Below are 20,880 nucleotides of genomic sequence, written 5' to 3'. Positions count from 1 at the left end.
TTAATTTCAGTAAAAATAATTTCAGTTCAGTAAAATTAAGTTCTTTTCAGTAAAAATAAGTTCAGTTCAGTAAAAATAATTTCAGTTCAGCAAAATTAAGGTGAATCAAACAGGGCCTTATATAATTATTTTACGTATAGAAAATGATTCTTTTGATGATTATTTTACTTACAGAATCATTTCCCTAAAAAATTATTTATCGTTAACTTCCTCAAAAAAAAAAAAAAAAAAAACCTAGTAATAAAACAAACGGAGCCTTAGGAGTTAGCAACCTTGGCCTTAACCCATAAACCACGTCCTCAAAATTCCAACTTCTGTAAGACGAAACCACCAAAAGAAAAAAAAAAAAAAAAAAGCGCCAAAATTATCAGCAAACAAAGTTGCGAGAAGAAGCATGAAGTCCCAACTAGCACCAGCATACCGTCACCCAGTTAAATTCAGAATGTAAACCCTCAATTATTTTCTCCTTTCAATTTTACCCTTTTAATTAAACTGTTTTGAATTTGAATTTTGAAAAAAAGATTATAATTTTCTTTAATTCTTTTTCAGCAACTAAAAATTGATGTTTTTGTTTTATGATTACAGGCCAACTGCAGAAAATCTAGTCCCAATTCGATTGGACATTGAAATTGATGGTCAGCGATATAAGGATGCCTTTACCTGGAACCCTTCAGGTTTTCTTCTTCTTTGATTTGATTGTTGTAATCAAATTTTATTGCCCCTAAATATAATTCTGTACCAATTAGTTGTTTTGTCAGTAATTTGATGTTGTAAGAAATTCCCATTTTTTCAATTTGATTGTCAATTTAACTTTTTTTTTTTTTTTGGTGGGGGGGGGGGTGTTTGGTTGGCAATTGGATAATTTGAAGGCCAATTGTTGGCTTATAGGCGAGTAGACGACTGGAAAGGGTTATAGTTTCGCGGTTTGGATGAACTGTATAAGTAAACTTCAGACAGTTGGGTGTAAATGGTATGATTAAGAGTTGGGTTATTGGTGTGATCAAGGGTTTTGTACAGTAAGCCATATGTAGAAGATAAGGAAAGTAATTAGAAAGGTATTAATGCTGCTAGTATGAGCCCCTTTTAGTGGCGAGGTTGATGGGACTATAAATTTTGTGAGGATGATCAAGGGTTTTTGTACAGTAAGCCATATGTAGAAGATAAGGAAGGTAATTATAAAGGTATTAATGCTACTAGTATGAGCCCCTTTTATTGGCGAGGATGACGAGACTATAAATTTTGTGCTTTAGAGAGTAAGATGTAGGAGATAGTAAGGATACTCATAGTTTTATTGCTACATGAGAAAAATGAAATCTTTTGATGGTTTACTAGAAAAGGAGAATGTAAGTACTCCGCTAGGTAGTGATCCTTGATGAGGAGGTTCGTTTTGACAGTGTTTCTAAAAAGAATGGGTAATAACACTGAAGTGTTGGGGTAACCTTTCCTATGTTGAAGAAACAATGATTTGCAGCAATCTTTAGTAAGTAGAGGATCTTATAGGAGATAATTGAATGTGAGTTCCAATAGTGCCATTTTTGACCAGAAATTATGTGGATTTGAGAGAGGCCGCTTATTGGGGAAAACAGTATGTTTAAAGTCCATATGACCATATCTAATTCTTTATACAATTGCCATGGTAGCATAGGGGTGATAATTTCATACATCTGAATTCCAATTTTGTCAGATTCCTACTAAATGTATAGGTTTTGCAATTGTTCTAGTTCATAACTATGAAGAAAACATTGTTCTCTAGGGGAGAAAAGGGCACATTCACTATGTCTTTTGTTGAAATCTGTTTCTCTAGTACGTTTTATTGTATGTGATCATGAGCGACTAATGGATGTATTAATCTAGGTGATCCTTAGACCCTCTTATCATCTTACTTCTATTGCTTTTTTTTTTCTTCCATCTTCTGACCATGAGATGACAGCCATAGAGTTCTTATGTGCAGATTTATTGGTAGCTAGATCCTTTCCTTTTCTTTTAGTTAACTTATTTGTGGGAAGGCGGGCTGGAAGGAGAATGCTTATGTTTTATATTTACCTAACTTTAAATAGTGAATGTGCAGTTTAGGGGATTAGATTGTTCTATTCGCTACTAACTTTTTTCGTCTTTAAAAGTTTTGACAATTGGATACTGATATCAAGAGGTATTTCATGGGAGCTAACAATGGTGAGTCCTTTGACCATCATTTATTTTGTTTAACTGAGGTCTGCTCACTTATCAAATTTGTAGATAAATTGCTGTATGGAGCTTGCTCCAATAGTGGTTGAGTGTTGTAGTAGGGAACTACAGGTTCCATCAGTTTTTATGTGCACATAAAGTTGAAATAGGTTCAAACGAGGCAAGGCTTCCGTGGATGCCTAGGCATCCCGAGACAAGGAAAGTTGCATTAAGGAAGTATAATTAAGAAGAGATCAGGAGATCAACAATCGAGGTAATAAGCAGCAAATGTCTAATGGTCAGTATAAAAGTTAACTTTGTAGCTGTAAAGGTTTTTGAATCAAATCCAGTATTGTGTGATCTTCAAAACTCCGCAAAAAAGGACCTGAGTTGAGTTCGAAGTCTGGAAGTAGTTTTTGTATATAAAAAGAAGTCTTCTGCTGGTTGTATCATTCCCCTACAAAAATTTCTTTTAAATAACAATAATTTCGGTCTTTAGGAGATATAGCATCAAGCACCAAGCCTCTGGGGATATACAGGCCCCAAATTAAACGTATTTCCATAGAAAGGGTACAGTCTTAGTTTTTTCCCGGTTCACTCTAAAAAGTTTTTTGGGGAAATCAATTCTTTTTCTGTGCTAAATATTTGGTGGCCAAGAGCTGAAGGTGTTACTATGTGCAGGAGAAGACAAACACACACTAATGTTACCCTTGATCACTGTGGAAAGTTAGGGAGAGTCAATTTTTTTTGTGAGTGATTGTCTCTTTTGATTATTAATTGATTATGATGATGTTAAAGCACGTGTTTATGGGAATTTGGAAAGTGTAGCTTTGTTATAACTTGTTAAGTTGTTACGCTAGTGGAACTGGAACTTATCATTGGTTTTCATGGATGGTTGAGTGGAGCGGTTACTCTCTAGTGTTCAAGCTGTTTGTTAAATGACTTATATCTTTTTTCCTTCCCTTCATATTGCTGCCAAAGCAGAAACCTTTTGTGTCCAGGTAAGTGTTGTTTATGTTTCTCAATTTGGCTATAAGAGATGAAATTGGCAGGTTTAGAGTATGATAATCTACTTAATCAAAGGCTAAGGTTTCTAGATTTTCATTTTGTCCTTTTGCTTTTTCTTTTATTATACATTTTGTAGCCTCAGCTTTGAATTACAGGACTCTGTCAAGTATTTTCTTTGATTTGATTACATCGGCATAGTTGCAATTTTCATCTGTTAAACTTTGTAGACAATCTGTCCGCCACCGTATTGAAATTGGGATAATTTCTGTTAAACATGGTGGGACAGCAGTAGGAACCAATGAATGTTTGCTCTTTGATCCTTTTATGGAATCAGATTCTTGATTGTGCTAGATTGTTTTGTTGTTGGATTTAGATCTAGGATGTGAACATCTGTTGTAATCTATGTTACATTGACACGGGTACGGGTATCCGATATTGGTACGTATCCGAGTGTCGGATACGCCATTCTAAAAAATTTAGGACACGGGGACACCGTCTTAACATTGGACTCGGGTACGGATACGGCAATAATTTTGTCCATAATATATCAAAAATAGTACTGTATATACAAACACTCAAAAGAAAAACACTCGAAACCTTGCTTGGGAAGCCAAAGTAGTGCCAACAAACTAGTAATAATCTAATACTAGTAATTTGTACCACTTTTCTTGGGAAGCAACAACTGCCCACACAGTTTTTTTAAAAACTTTTAAAATTAAATTCAATAAATAAATAAATAAATATACTGCCCACTTTTCTTGGGAAGCAACAACTGCCCACACACTTTTCTTGAGAACCGTCTTCAACTGCCCACACACTTTTCTTGAGAACCGTCTTCATCTTCTTCAAAGCTTCAACTCCTTCAATGGCCGCCGTACCCGAGAACAAAATGGAGTATCCGGAACGGATTTCATACCTAGATCGGTGTCGCGTCGTATCGACCCGGGTATGCCGGCCAAAATGCCGTGTCCAGGTAACATAGGTTGTAATACCCTAATTCCTCTCTTTTAAATTTAGAATAATAATAATTATAAGAATGCTTTAGAGAGAAATTTTGGGTTTTACGGCCACGTGATTACGTAAGGCTTTTCAAAATTTAAGACTCTTAGTGGAAGAAAAAAAATTACTTAAATTTTATTTATTAGTAATAACGATAAAATTCCAAAACATATCCGAAAGAGTACTCATACTTAAAATTGTAAACAGGAAATCTAGGCTAAGGGAATATTGCCTTTCGTCCCCACTGAAGCAAATTAGATCATGTCGAGTCATCGTCCCCTACTTACTCATCATAACGATGAGTAGGGCAAAGCCAAAACAAAATGGAACGTAAGCTAGCAAAAATGCTAACGTCGCTAGTACATACAAACTCTAAATTCATTTCAATCAATTAAACATGCTTTAGAAAGGTTAACTATATCAAACCATAGTTGATCAGACCTTTAATGAATGAATTTTAAGTGAAGAGTCTGAGATGTATGGAGGGGATATTTATAGTTTACTTTAGATGGTAGGTTTGAGATAATATTAGGGTTTTAAAAATAAAATTGTTTAAGGTTTTATGATCATTAAAATTCCTAATTAATCAGGATTTCATGACCAAGTTTGTAAGCTAGGTTTTAGGATTTTAGGGTTTCTAAGGTTTGGCAGTCAAGGGTTTAATTATAAGTTTAAAGGATACTTAAAATAATGATATGGAGCAATATTCAAGTTAATTATTTAATCAAAATCTGAAAATTATAAATCAAAATCCGGAAATCGATACTTCAAATTTATTACATTTGCGCCAAAGTATCTTTTTGAAAGTAAATTTACTAAAATACCCTTTGGTAAAATAATTAATTAGTAGAAATAATTACCTAAAATAATGAAATAATTAGTGAAGTCTCAAAATACGGGGAATTACATCTATAGCTTTAAGATTATTTTGACAATATTCTTGTTATTGTTGTATTTATTGCTAGACTTCTCTGTTTTTGATGCTGGAAGTGTTTCCTAAAGTACTATTCACCTCCACTTGCTGATTTGAGTTGCAGATCCTGATTCAGAAGTGGCAGTGTTTGCAAAAAAGACCGTAAAGGACTTGAAGCTCCCAACTGGATTTATAACTCAGATTGCTCAGTCTATTCAAGTAAGTGGAGGTTTACTAATGCATGCATCCTTTTAAAACTCTCTATCTCTTTCTTTTTGGTATCCAAAAGAGAACTTAAACATGAACTAATAAGATGGGGCATCATGCTATATAACATATCACTTTCGTCTATTCCTCACTTCGTATTCCTTGGGGCCCTTTTCATAATCATTCCTCTGATCATTTTTTACATGTTTTTTTCCCTCTATGAAACAATTATGAAGTGTCTTGTGTCATAGTACAAAGCATATTAGGGCATGATTAAGGATACCATAAGCTATAACCATTTTCGTAATAAACGTAGGGAGGACTTCAATATTTCATGATTTAGGAAGCAATGAAAGTCGTCAGTTTTGTTGCCAAGGCTGTGGGCAGTGAGCTTAGTGAGTGGGTGGCATTGCTAAAGTAAGGGTTGGGGTGAAATTTGCTAGTGGTGGTTCAACGTAGCAGTAAAGCACTCTGCTGGGATAATATCTAGACAAATAGAAGCAGGGTTACTAAGGATGCAACTTTTAGGCCAAAGCACTTCTCTTGACGCCTTGTCATAAGCTTTCTCCATATCAATGAAAATCATATGCAAATCCTTATATTCCATCTTTAGCCATATCAAATGAACTGCATCCATGGTTGAACTCCCTGACATAAACCCAAACTGGTTCTCTAAAATACTGGAGGTTGTGCTGGAGGTTGTTGAGTAGGGATTGCCCATATGCCCCACAGAAATATCACCTAGTTTTATGCTCATGGATACGAAAGATTTTCTGGCTAGATGTTGCTAACCTACAGCAACCCTTGTTTTTTTTATGCCCCTACGGAAATATTACGTTCCTTTTTTTCTACTACCTGTGGAGATGTGCATTTCCTATTCAAACTTGTATAGTCTGTATGACTAAAACCTCATTACTCTTGTAAAATGACTCGTAGGTTCTTAGCAGAATGCAAGTTATGTAGGAAATGTGTATTATAATTTTGAACTAAAAGCACTTAACTATATTGTTATTACTTGCTGGCATTTGGTAATTGCAGTCACAGCTGACCGAATTTCGGTCATATGAAGGCCAAGATATGATTGTTGGTGAGAAGATTGTCCCCATCAAGGTTTGATGATTGATTTTCTTGTGGTATTTTCTGTAAAATTGGATGCAATATCTAATCTTGTTGTTGATGTGATTGCCTGTTACCCTTTTGCAGCTAGATCTTCGAGTAAATCAGACTCTTATCAGAGACCAGTTTTTGTGGGTAAGATTATGTCATTTATATGAGAGTTTCTGGTTGGTTATAATTATGTCTTGAACCTCAAATGAATAAGGTACATTGTCATTGTCAGGACTTGAACAATATGGAGAGTGATCCTGAGGACTTTGCAAAGATCTTCTGTGCTGACATGGGTATTGACGATCCTGAAGTTGGAGTAAGCAAATAACTAGCACCCTTTTTTTATGAAGATTTTAATAGGTTTCTCTGGCTTGACTATCTGCAGTTTCCTAAGAAACTTAATGCTGATGCATCAGATAATGCAATGCCCAAGAATCTTCCTCCAGGAAAATTCCTCTCTGGCTCCTGCCATTTTGCCCAGATTAGGAAACTCTAGGAAGTATTCCTTTTTCTTGCCCAAATCTTAGCTACCTTGCTTGAACATCAAGCATGAACCTGATAGATGTCAGACATGCATGCACAATCCCCTTTGGTGCTAAGCATATATATAGAATTCCTGGGCAAGAAGTGAAGCCATGGCCAATTTCAAATTGTTAATTAAGTATATCCACATGTTGTACATCTAAGCATTGGTCCCATAAATTGTTGAACTGTCAGTTTGCTTGTTCTACCTCCATACTTCAACTATATAGCGCTCATTGAAATTTCTATGTTAGCTGCTTTGATGTCATGTAATGCAAGCATGCTGATGCATATAGATACACATCAAAACTTGGAATTTATATCAAGAGTTTTTATTATGCTAATAATTTCGTAATGCTGGAATCTTTTCAACGAGTCTGATTTTTCTTATGGCAACTTTGTCAAAACAACTTGAAACTTGTTGAGTCATGTAAAAGCTAAGGTACAATAAACTTACAAATAGAGAACATCTAAAATCAGCACATAGAAATATTTTTAATGATATTGCTTATAAATTAAATAAAAACATTAATTGTGTTGTGGATGTGGCAAATTAAAAAATGTCAAGATGGAGCAATAAGTGAGTAATTATACAAAATATGAAATAGGATCACGGAAAATTTTGTTTTTTGGTTGCTTTGAAAGTGGCAGTGGAAGAGCGGCACACGATGGTTCTTTAGAAATAGACTACTAGTGAACTTGAAGACTTTGGTAATGTGACCTTATTACACGTGGTAATTGGAAAAATCAAATCAAGGTAAAACCGTGCTCTTATGTGTTGAACATTTAATAACTAGCCAACAGTCTTCAATTTCCACTTGGCACTTGGTGAAATATGATTCTTCTTACGCATTGGCTCTATCCAATGTACTTATGACCCTCTTCTTTCCTGATATCAGTGAAGTAAATAATGAAAATTATTAAATGGTGTTTGAGTGCTTGATAATTTGTGAGATATCATGTATTGGTATTTTTTCTTGTTTTTGATTGTATGTTATCATGTTCTGAATGACCCCATGCCTTAACGTGAATCGCTGATTGTTTCTTTTCGCAGCCTGCTATTGCTTTTGCCATAAGGGAGCAACTTTATGAGGTGCTGACATTATCTGAAATCTCTAAACATGTTTATTTATGATATGTATCCATGTAGTAAAGAAGAATTTATATCATTTAGCTGCTGTGTGTGTCAATCATTGTTTGCAGATTGCAGTCCAAAATGTAACCTCAGCTAAGGAGATCAGAGTAAGCAAGAAGGGTCGTCGTGGAATTGAGTACATGCCTGTTAGGTATGTTAATGCATGTATATCAACGAGATAGCTAGTCCATGTCCCAATTTAGTGAACTTTAGTTTTATAATTGACATGTCCCATTTCAGCAAAGCTGGCGTTACTGCAGTGGATTTGGCTAAGTTGTTTGGCAGCAAATCAAGTGTCATTCGGTAAGAGTTTAGATTTAGATTTTTTTTTTCCCCTTTCCTGGCATGATATGAGAATTTTGTTGTTTTGTTACTATACATATCCTTATTTTTCTGTTTTAAAACCGGAGTTTGCCCTACACTTGCATGATAGGCTTAAACTATATATACGTAAGAGTAGCATGTTAATTCAGTCACTTGTCAGCTGCTTGATTAGTTATTACCTCTAGACTAAAATGGTATGTTAATAATTGACACCACTCTATTGACATATGGTGTGAGGCAATTGTAGAATTTGCTCTGTTCATTAGGCCGTTTCTTAATGATGCTGACGCATTTGCATTCTTAAATTGATGTAGTTGATCTATTCGAGATATGCAGTGTGTAAAAGTTGGAGATAGATTTTTCTTGCTACTAGGGAAGTTTAAATAGGTTTCTTGTGGGGTAAAGAACTTGAGATGCATGGTGTTGGCTTCAGTGCACTGTGATCTGGAGACTCAGTTCTCTGCAATATTTCCACGGACAATTCTGGCTTCTGGCATTAATTTCCTTTACAGTATTCATTTTGGATGTCTATCATTTTCATTTATGAGTAATTCCATAACCTTTTCAATCTCCTTCATCTTAATGCAACTACCTTTTCCTTGGGACGGAAGGAGTGATTTCCTTATGTTGTGTTTTCCTTTTCATGTAATTCACTCATTGATAACACCTTTAGTGGTTGTGTATCAGGGTTTTTAATTACTTAAACTGGTTTTGGTTTGAAAATAAATCAATTCCTCCGAGAGTAAATTAAGGTTTACAGTTTGAAATTTAATGGTTGTAAACTTCAGGAAAAGAAAAGATTGGGATGTGTATGAAGCAATTGTTGACATCCTCTCAAACGAGGAAGTAGAAGCACTCGAAGCAAGAGAAGATAAAATTGCTCGTTGAGTAGGTACGTCTTAATAATTTATTTATTTATTAACGAAGAAACCATTGTTTTCTTCATATATTGCCTCTGGTGGTGTATACTGCATATAAATGCTGGCATTTCTCTTATTAGGTGACATGATTTGCTGGAAGCATATGCTAGGACATTGTCAAGCAGTGTTATGGATATGTGAAGAAAAGAAATCTTATGCCTTAAAAGGTTATGTATTTTTACTGCATAGTACTTGCAACAATTAGCGTTCGAGTAAATCGAAGAGGGGGATTACCGGTAATGTTCATGCATTTTGATATCCGGCAAATTGAATAAGCAATACAAGCATTGGATGAAGGAAAGGAAAGAAGAAAAAAACGTTTCTTTTTAAAAAAAAACTTCAATTTTTTTGCATATTTTTAATGTTAAATATCCAACATGCTCATGTGGAAGATTGATTAATGCATCGTTTCTCTCGATAGGGATGTACAAAGCAGTTGAACTTGGTGGTTGAACTCTCAATCTTTAACTTGGACTATTTAAAGTTTACCAATACAATAATACTAATTATTTTTTGTTATAGGCATAATCAAAGGAACTAAATGTAAACTTGGAAAATTCCTTTTCCTTAAGGTTATTATTATGGTATTTGAACTCTTTTGGGTATATATTACAGTAAAGAGTATAACATTTAAATTTATACGTCGAAAAACATAAAAGTAAACAGAATACTTCATATAGAACATAGTTTAAAAATAAGACAGGATTTGAAAGATCTTCGTACAACCAAGGTTTCCCCATTTGCCATAAAGTACAAACATATGATAAAAGTTAGTCTTAGATTCTATCACGCAAAAGATACAATCGATTGTAATTAGATAATTGTCGATGTAGCTTATTTCTTAATTAAAAAGTATCGTGATAGGTGATGTGAATGATGCAACTATGAAAGGCATCACCATGTGAGGTTTCTTTGGTCCTATTTGATTAGCGTGTGAGTTTTAAAAATTAATTTTATATTAATGCGTGATTAAGTTGCCTAGCTGCTTGTACTATGTAATCGTACAAATCTTCCTAGGATAATTTCATGCTTTTGTTTTGTTACGAGGAAAAGTCAACAAATAAACGCAAAATCACGTAATTGTTTATAAAAATTGTGTCGTCATTCACAATGAAGAATTACTTATTTACTTGGCACCGCCATTGAATTTTGCAAGCTTGTTCCTTCTCACCAATTCTTCCTATATAAAAATGTCATCAGGTGTTCAACAGGAGATTCAGGTTCTTTATTTCTTATTCACCATCCATGGTACTCGTATCATATTATTATTTGGTTGTTGTAATAAATCTAGATTCAAGATGCATGAAACCTAAATGCATATTTTAATTCTTTGACGATTTTATAATAGTAAGTCTAGCTCACTCACAATATAGGCGGATTTGGTAAAAAAAAAAAAAAAAAAAAAACCTACGTGATGTATGTTAGATATATGAGCGATACCTCATATCTCTAACAATATATGATTTAACTTTAACATATTAAAAAAAAAAAATCCGTGTGAAATTAAAGGGCAATAGTGTGGACGCATAAGAGATGAAATCAAATCATGTTTACATTTAACTATTCATCGTATCCATAAAGATCTATCCCTCTCCCCCGTTATCAGGCAGCTCCTCTGAAAACGAAAATGATACTGATATAATCATCAAACGTAGGGATGAAGTTTATGTATGGTGCAAACAATCATTTTCAAAAAATGCTAATGCAATACGTAGTTAATTTTCAAGGTAAACAAATTTTTTACTTTACTAAATCAACAAAGTCCACTTTAATGGCATTAAAAAAAAAAAAATTCATATGCTTGATTCTAAAACCTTATTTCATTTATGATACCACGATATTGTTTACAAGATACAACCCTAGGACTCTAGGAGTTTATTGAACAAAATGGTCGGCAATAATATTCTGAATAAGTTGTAAATTCACGTGGTTAAACAATAATTAGTGGTGTTAATTAAGAAATTAGAAACTGTACCTAGAGAGATAATACACCGATTACGGTTGCGTCGGATCTGGAAGACTAGAACACATGAAAGAACCTATTCTCTTACATAGACAAAACATGTAATGTAAGCTTTTGCTTTATAATCAGGCCATAATACATACTAATGCACATGTTATTACCTGTCTAATTGCTTTATTTTGCTTAATATGCTTGTGTAACTTCATACTAGCTATAGGTTTGATATATTCCTCACATCAACCTTGGGTGTTTTTAATGTCGACGTCTTGATTTCTTCCGTCTGGAATTAGTTGTTCCTTATTTTGAAGTATACATAAGGTAACATAACTAAATAAGTATGTAACATGATTTATAAATGAACTTGAAGATCAACTTAGGGCATTAAGTATAAATGTATAATAGAGGGAATGTTGTGAGTCTTTGTACAATTGGATTCTTTTTCTTTGACCTACCTATACTTGGTTTGATTTTTTTTTTCCACCATAATTATCATAATTAAATGCGACGATAATGTTAATTTTGGTAATTGTTTATTAATGTTGAGCCCATGAGAAAACCCACATGTGAGTGGTGTGTTGTCCCACATTATTTGAGTGTATAAGTGAGAGTTTGTATTAGGATGTGTATCCCACATTGAATAAATAAGAGAGTTGAGTCCACTTTATAAGGCTAAGAAGCTACTCCCCTTATTGCCATATGGTTTTGAGGTGAAACCTCTTTAGTCGTATAAAGTGGACAGTTATGACGGGTGTGACATAGGCCTCTTTATCAATTAAAGATGTGATCATTTCGAAAAAAAAAACAACTACATGCATGTATGAGTTGTTATCATGTTATGTTAGCACCCAAAAAAAAATACATGAGTTGTTAAGCTCCTTTCACACCCTAACTATAATTAATAAAAAAAAATTGATTTTTGTTTTGGGAGAGAGTGTGTAGGTTATATATAGATCCTAAAACCATATTTAAGTTGCCATCTTATCCCTACTCTAACAACCTTAGCTTGCTATTTTCTCTCTTCTTTCTTTGTGTAATTGTGTTTATCACACCAAATATAAATAAAAATGTCAGACTCAACAGCAACTTGTATTGATATACTTCTAGCAATAATTCTACCCCCTCTTGGTGTTTTTCTCAAGTTTGGCTGTAGGGTAAGTATCATCTTCCTATGATCATATCCATTTTATTACGACCTTTTGAATTTAGTTGTCACGATACCAGTTCACATGATAATATATATCACTGTGATGATAAATCCCGGATGTAAGAAATGTTATTTTGTTTTCATACATTATTGAATGGTTTGAAGTAGGTGTTTATTCTAGTTTCTAGTTTTCATTGTCAATATCTTTTAATTTGCAACTGAGTTATTGTTTTAATTATAATTATAAAGTTTTTCTAATTAACATTGCACCCACCTTATCAGAAGGGTTTTTAGATTTATTGCCATGTGATAGAAAGAAAAACTATATCTGATTTATTAGTTTACATCCATTGATCTTTAGAATTTAGTTGTCACAATACGATTTTACATAACACTATAATAGTGTAACATAATACTAATTGTGAAATATTTTGGATTTAAAATACTCAAAATTGTAAATCTAAAAATCTTTGAATTGCAATAGAAATTAATTGTCTTGAATTATTTAGTATGCATTATCTAATAAATTTTAATTTATTATTATGTACTCCGTATGTATTTTTGGTGGTTAGGAATCTCAGGATCCATACAATTTTATTTCTAGTTTTAAATACTTGAAACTATATTTTACTCATGCATGAGTCGAGGTTATGTTAGTAGCTAATAACATGAGCTGATCATCTTTAATTAATTATTAAATAGTTCAATGGACTAATTTTGCATAATCATCATTAATTTTTTAATTGATTTTAGTCACTAATTAGTAATTAGTAAACACAATATATTTAACTAAGCTAAACTCGTGTAATTGGCTTGCAGGTAGAGTTCTGGATTTGCCTAATATTGACATTTTTTGGCTACCTCCCCGGAATCATCTATGCAGTCTATGCCATTACCAAGTAATCGTGCTAAGCCATCGATGTGATAAAATTGTGAAGTTTAGGTGCAGATTTTCGTTGTTCGACGTATAATGATTTATTTGTTCATGTTTGATAACCATTTCTTCAAATTCATGCATGTTTCTTAATGTACTCCCTCTATATATTACTCGCAAAAAAGGAATATTTTATGTTTCATAAATAATAGCCCTTTATTACGAGTAATACGTAACGGAGAAAGTACTAGTATTTAGTAATGCAACATTAATTATATATGCGCTCCTCTTGTATTTGTTTTTGTTAGTTAGTAAAATGAAAGTTTAGCTTTAAACTTCTGTGATTTAAAACCTTTTTAGTACAATAATTCTTAATTTTATACAATGTTCATTAAAGGTTTTGAGAATGATGGATAGCTCAAGTGGTTAGAGTTTCCTCCTGATTTTTAGGGATCCTGAAATCAACTCTTAATTATTACCCGCCTTTGTGACACTCTAGACACCAAAAACAAATGCAATGTTCAAGGTTTTGTCCTTTCTCTTATGCAAACTCAAGTACATTTTGTAAGCTTATTTAAATCGATGCTAAAATCATCTGCTAATGAATACCTATTACATTTAAAGTGTCTTAGAAATTTTTGTTAAGGCACATATATGTTCGTTCCTCAAATTCATCTCAGTACTATCCCCCAATTATTTTCTTTTAGTTAATGTTTTCTTTAGAAGGTGGCCAAAGAGCTTTGAGGACATAATTTTAAGTTGGAAATAAAAGATATTTAATTGGTTAATGTACAAAAATTACAATGGTTTAAATTCAATAATGGATGGATATTAAATTAATATCCTAGCCAACTTGCCAAAATATCAACCTAATTTTGGTAACAAATATCATTTTTTATTACACATACAATTATTTGCTGTCAATAATATCTCAATTCAATGACATATTGATGTGCTGTCAATACAATCCATTTAGGACTATAAGGTATACAAAATTGGACTCTCATTGCATCCTTAGGGTTTAGGGTGGTCTAGCCCTATAAATACCCCTCTATATACCTAATACTATTCATCCCCTCTTCTAAATACATTAAAAAAAAAAAAAAAAAAAAAACACCTTAAAACCCTTATTTTAGTTCAAAACAAAAACCCTAAATCTTTTCCAGGCCATCAAAGAAATGGCTAGAAAAAAAGTGAAGATAGCATTCATTGAACATTCCACCTCAAGGAAAACTACACTTTCAAAACGCACAAAGGGGTTAGTAAAAAAGACACAAGAACTTAGTATATTGTGTGACGTAGATGCTTGTGTCATCATATACGGGAAAGATGTAGAAGTCCCAGTGGTGTGGCCTTCATCTGAGGCAGAAGTAACAAGAATTATCTCTAATTATAAAGATAATCCTGAGATATTTCAATTGCAAAGGCGATTAGATCAACAATCATTGTCGAAAGTAAATGTCAGAAAGACTGAAGAGAAGGTAGAGAGGATTCAAAGGAAGAATCGAGAGTTACAAATAGAAAATATGGTCACTGACATAATGACTGGAAAATCTACAATCGAACAAGTTGACCCTTGCGATTTGGGTGACTTGATTTTGGTTCTAGAGAATCGAAAGAAGTCTGTCCAGCATCGATTGAGGGTTTTTGGAAAGAATATCAATCCTCGTTCTCAAGGTGATGGGACGATGGAAGCTAGTACATCAGGGTATAATCATACTAGCGAATGATACTTTGTTGGGTGTTTCTTAGCTTGCAGCCAATCCTCGCTATCTTTGTTTTGTTGTTGTCTGTTTTTATTTTTTGTGGTTGTTTGTTTTTTGTTGTTGTTTGTTTTTTATTTTTGTTGTCGTTGTTGCTGTTGTTCTTCTTATTGCTACCGTCTTCAATTTATCTTGTATTTCTGCAAGCCTAAGATTTAAATGGAGAATTGGATCGGATTGGTTTTAATAGGTGATTTTTATTCCTAGCTAAAATATGTAATTCATTTTAATAATGCATTTATGATATAATTCCTCCGATTTCAAATTAAATAATCAACTTGTCTCCACTTGGTATAAAATTTTTAGAAGAAGTAAAACAACAATTTAATTTCTACACTTAAAGATTATTATGATGATCAAGCTTTGATTTTTATTATTAGTGACATGCTAGGATTTGTTATTAATCATGTTAGTATCATGCCTAGAATCTTACTTATAATGTTAATATGCTTTAATAAGATTATTATGATGATGCTTGTTGTGTATATTAATTATATATTGCTTGATTCTTTTTTATATTATTGTTATTATTTGATCACGCCTTTTCTGCAAGTTTAAAGAAAATTTGTAATTGAAATCGCGCCTAATAAGATAATTAATAATTTGATTTGGGCTTAATATGATTTTAATTTGAGTGGTCGCCAATAATAAATTTATCTGTGCATTAATAATGAACCAATGTAGATTAAATATGCTTAGGATTAATATAATGATTATATGTTGATCGGAAAACGCACATGACTATCATAAGAATAAAATATAGGCCTATTTAGGGCGGGCTCAATCTCTTTTAGGTTGGATTTGTACCATATATCATCCCCGAATTGAATATCCAGTCATGGTTCTGGAACACTATAGAGTTAGCGATCTCTGTGATCGTGAATAGAGTGTGACCTTCACGCCCGTGAACGGTTTACAAGTTTTATCATGCTTAAGTGCATGATCACAATGGGGCTCAAAGTTGAGTGTTGAAATATTCCCTACATAAGACGTTTCCTTTCTTTTGATCCGTATGTTTATTATTAGGTGATAGGTAAAAGGGGTGAATTTGTCATAAATTTTCAAAGGAAGAAAACAAACTAAGAGTCAAATCGTTTTTTAAGCATTTGTAGATAATATTATTACTATTACATATTCTAAATGGCCTTAAGGGCCTGTTCACATTTACTGAGCTTAACTGAACTGAATTGATTGGAGCTGAACAGAATTGAACTGATTGGAGCTGAACAGAATTGAACTGATTGGAGCTGAGCTGAACTGAACTGAATTGAGCTGAAATGAATATTTTATGTGAGAGGGAAATTAAGAGCTGAGCTGAACTGAACTGAATTGAACTTAACTGATTGGAGCTAAATTGAACTGATTGGAGCTGAATTGAATTGAACTGAACTGAAATTAAGTAAATGTGAACAGGACTTGAATGACCAATTACAATAACACAGACATAATTATTAGTTTACCACTTGTCATAATTGAAAGTTCGATGCCGCTAATAATTTGAATAATTAGTGACTATGTTCATTTTATAAATGATATTACCATGATACCAAATTACTTCTTCATCAATACCAACAAATGCAAAATGCTTTGTTGGTATGAACAGAGTTCATTGTTTGTATTTAATACAATACCATCAAAGCATAATTTTATACCAACGAGTGTTATTACAGTCATTAACAACTCAAGTTATTAAAAAGCTGAGAAATGTTAGGACATAACAAATTTTTTCATTTCAATCACGGATATAATTTCTTATGACCCAATCGCAAAGTGAGATGAGTTCAGATCATCTATTTTCTTCAGAACATATATCAAGTTGTCTATTCCACCAAATATGCTTCATAAAAGAAAATAACCTTAAAAAGGTCTTCATATTAATCATCTTCCACTTCACTTCCACAAAAGACAGAGAAAACATCTACCCAAACTGCTTTATGTATTAAGTTCATTATAATACCAAACCATTAATGCAAACTTTAAATTAAAAATAATTATTTTAATTTTAAAAAACCCATCCACATTGGATAAGAGAAAATAAAGGACTATAATCGTTTTTTTAATAATAAAAGGAGGTTTAATTTGTGCGGTGATTTTAAAATTATTCCTTAATATTTATAAAAAAAAAAAAAAAAAAACACCCCTTTTTGGTTGTGAATTTCCCCAAAGGATAATATTTCTACTAGTGTAATAAATTATCAAGGTGTAAACTCTAGAGCTCTATCATCAAAATTTTAATGTCTTAAAATACAACATAAGTGATTATGAATATCCATAGTAGCGTTACATTAAACCTCAAAATAAATAATAGAAAAGAACTATCAAATAAAACCAATCCAATAATTCTTTATTTAAATCTTAGGCTCGCATTATTTTACTAGAAGCTAGCAACAACAACAACAACAACAACAACAAAAACAAAAACAACAACAAAAATAAAAACAACAATAAATTAAAATAGGGATTGTGAGGATTGGCTGCAAGCTAAGATACACCCGACCAAGGATTATTCACTAGTATGATTATTCCTCGACGTACTAGCCTCCATCATCCCATCTCCATGGTTAGCATTTGGGTTTTCAAAAGGAGGATTGTTGATATTATTTTCCCAATTAGAGATCCGGTTCTTTACAAGCCTCATTTTTTCCCGTAACAACCTAATCATATAACCCAAGTCGCAAGGAGGGACTTGTTCGAGTGTAGCTCTTCCAGTCATTATATCGGTGATTGTATTTTCCATTTGCAACTCTCGATTCTTACTTTGAATCCTTGCCAACTTCTCTTCACTCTTCTGTACGCTTTGCTTTAAAAATGATTCTTGATCTAATTGTCTTCCTGATTGACCTACCTGAGACTTACCTTTGTAATTGTTGATGATAATTCGTCGTACTTCTGTCTCAGATTCAGGCCACACCAATGGAACTTGGTCATCTTCTCCATATATGATAGCACAAGCATCCACATCACACAATGCACTGATTTCCTGAGTCTTTTTTAGTAAACCTCGTGATCGCGTTTTGTATGAAGCTTTCCTAGCAACGACATCTTCTATGATTGATGATTTTGCATTCTTTCTACTCATTTCTACAATGTTGGAGAACTAGAGATTTTTTTAAAAAATGTTAATGAAATATGGAGCAGGGTTTAAAGGTGGGATGGCTTTAATATAATAAATGGAGGGGATGATTTTCTCTATGTAAACCAAGTGGTATTTATAGGGATAAAACATCATAAATCCTAAATGATAAATTAAAATCATTAAATGAGAGCCAACTTTTGGGTATCCTATTGGATTTTATTGACATCAAATGAGATATCAAATCATCCAAAATAATAGATTTTTGCTACCTATATTAAAAACTAAGATATTAATTTAATAATATAAGTCGCCGAGTAGTGTTACAGAGTTCGAACACATTTATTTATAAACGTAACAATTTTTTTATAAATATGAATAACTCGTTTGTTTAAAAAAGTAACATGCATAATGCATTATTTTATCGATAAGAGTAACTCCAATTCATTATATGAGTATAGTAAAGGCCCGTTCTCATTGTTTGACTGAACTCAGATGAACTGAACTGAACTTATTAGAGCTGAACTGAACTGAAATGAACTGACATGAATATTTTATAAGAGAAGGAAATTAGGAGCTGAACTGAACTGAATTGAACTTATTAGAGCTGAATTGAACTTAACTGAACCGAAAATAATCGTATGAAAACAGGCCCTAAACCTCAAATTATTTTTTAAAAAAAAACATTTATTCATTCAATTAACTCATATTCTTTTATTTTGGCTATTAAGAAATGATTCCACTTATTGGAGTGCTCTTAGTAACACAATTTGATAATCACAATAACCCCATTAACCCCTATTATTCCATTTATTGTCTTGTATTTGAGAAATGGTCAAACCATCAACTAATAGTGTGACAGACTAATACATATAAGCTAAGACTTTATGATTCAATATCCTTTGCATTTAATAAAACCAATGACAATTAATCTAATTTTTTTTCTCAAATGAAACTGAAATTATGTATTCAATACTCCTTGATAACCTTTAAAGAAAAACAAAAACTTAAGAAAAAAATTTTGTTAGGGGCACTGAGATGAATTTGAGGGATATATAGCATGTACATGGTTAGACTTACTTCACAACTTCAGCTTCCCTTCCTTAGATTCCAGGAATATATGCATTGTTGTATATTTGTGTTGTAAGGGAAAACGAACATCCCATAGCATTAATGATTTCGACTTGTTAAACAAATGTGCATGACGTACGTATTAAAGAAAGGATAAAACCTTGAACTAATATTGCACAAATTAAACGTCCAGTATCACATAATTTCAACGGCCGGATTTTTATACATAAGAGAAACTCAAATAGAATTTATGTCATAATAATCATAAATTAAGAATATTGAATTTGAAGTAATGCTACTCATACATGAAAAAATCTATCTATACTATATATTAAAAGGAGTTCCTTTTAAAGGAACGGTGCCACGTAGCACTCTTCAAAATATGTGTGCCTATGTCATCACAATGTCATGTCATCATCCAACGTATATGCGCAACGTAAGCTAGCCACTTCATTTAGCAAAATAAAATATATTTTCAACAAGATTCGAACCCATAACTTTCAATATATATATATGTAATACTTTTACCATCTCAATCAACTATTATTAATGTTTCAAGTTTCACATAATATTATAATATTCCTTTCATTTATTAAGTAAATTAGAGGTAATATAATTCAATTATTTTTCACAAGATTAAAATATTAATACATATGATGTGAAAAAAAAAGTGACATCCAAGGCAATGCCCGAACCACCACACACACTAACTACACAAACAGTCCAACATAATTGTTAAATTAAAGCAAGAATTAAACAAGTTAGCAACCCGGGGCATCGCCCGGGATACACACTAGTTAATCATTAAATGTCGAACAATGGAAATTTGCACACAAACTTCACAATTTTAACATATTGATAGCTTAACACATAGTTGCTTGGTATTTAGGTAATGGAATATACAAGATGATCCTAGGGAGTTAGCCAAAATAAATATAATAACCGAAATATCTAGAACTCTTACCTACAAGCATATTACACACGTTTTAATTCCATATCGAGTTTAATTATATTGACTATAATTTAGGCACATCGTAAATACGATAGTTTATTAGCACATAAAATTAATGGAGATAATATGAAAATTAATTCATATAAAAGATTCAGGCAATCAGTTCATTTTGGCAACTGAAATGACCATGCATGAATCGTGCATTCATGTTTTTTGAAATAAATTTGTTCATAAATAAAAGTCATACGACATGTACAAAGAGATTTATATCTACCAAATACAATATTAATTGAATCAAATAAAAACATTCCGTAAATAAAGCTACGATCGTTGTTACAAATCGTACATTCTTTATACCCTCTTTCATATTTATCAAATCGCTGTGATTTACAACCATCTTCGGTGAGGAGGTCTATCGATCTATTTTAGCTGTGCAAAAAATTTTCACTTGATTCGTAAGATTGTAACGAAATAATAACCATTTTTTCGATCCCGGGCACAAAGTTTTACCCAGAAAACAACTCTGATCTATAGTAATCCATGAAAAAAAAGCAAATCCTCCCTCAAAAGAGATGAAACCCTGTCTTTCGAAGAAGCCAAATCCTCCTAAAGAAGAAGAAAAACCCTGTCTTTCGAGGGAGAAGTGTTCCTCCTAGAAGAGGAAGAGTTATTATAAATCTAAAACAAGACCAAAATCACACAAAAACACACGATTGGAGCTTTTCACTGGTAAAAACCGATG

At 32.6% G+C, this 20,880-nt stretch overlaps 3 protein-coding genes across 3 annotated transcripts; 2 read left to right on the top strand and 1 right to left on the bottom strand.

Moving 5' to 3' along the window:
- Nucleotides 1–286: 286 nt before the first annotated feature.
- On the top strand, nt 287–9,837 carry LOC145608635 (chromatin structure-remodeling complex protein BSH-like). The gene is made up of 11 exons (XM_081664246.1): nt 287–444; nt 586–674; nt 5,208–5,302; nt 6,329–6,400; nt 6,494–6,541; nt 6,630–6,713; nt 7,974–8,012; nt 8,123–8,205; nt 8,295–8,357; nt 9,167–9,270; nt 9,379–9,837. The coding sequence occupies exons 1-10, from the start codon at nt 395–397 to the stop codon at nt 9,264–9,266; spliced, it is 723 nt and encodes a 240-aa protein (XP_081520372.1). The 5' UTR covers nt 287–394; the 3' UTR covers nt 9,267–9,270; nt 9,379–9,837.
- A 4,534-nt stretch (nt 9,838–14,371) lies between these two features.
- Nucleotides 14,372–15,291, top strand: LOC145609635 (agamous-like MADS-box protein AGL80). Its single transcript, XM_081665086.1, has one exon. It carries the CDS (start codon nt 14,458–14,460, stop codon nt 15,007–15,009), a length of 552 nt encoding a protein of 183 aa, XP_081521212.1. The 5' UTR covers nt 14,372–14,457; the 3' UTR covers nt 15,010–15,291.
- A 2,254-nt stretch (nt 15,292–17,545) lies between these two features.
- Nucleotides 17,546–18,121, bottom strand: LOC145607278 (agamous-like MADS-box protein AGL80). The gene has a single exon (XM_081662990.1). The coding sequence runs from the start codon at nt 18,119–18,121 to the stop codon at nt 17,546–17,548; it is 576 nt and encodes a 191-aa protein (XP_081519116.1).
- Nucleotides 18,122–20,880: the final 2,759 nt, after the last annotated feature.

The sequence above is a fragment of the Chenopodium album genome, chromosome 23 (genome assembly GCF_948465745.1).
Source record: "Chenopodium album chromosome 23, dcCheAlbu1.1, whole genome shotgun sequence".
Taxonomy (NCBI): Eukaryota; Viridiplantae; Streptophyta; class Magnoliopsida; order Caryophyllales; family Amaranthaceae; genus Chenopodium; species Chenopodium album.
The sequence above is the reverse complement of the archived record's forward strand: the minus strand, read 5'-3'. Positions and strand labels throughout refer to the sequence as shown.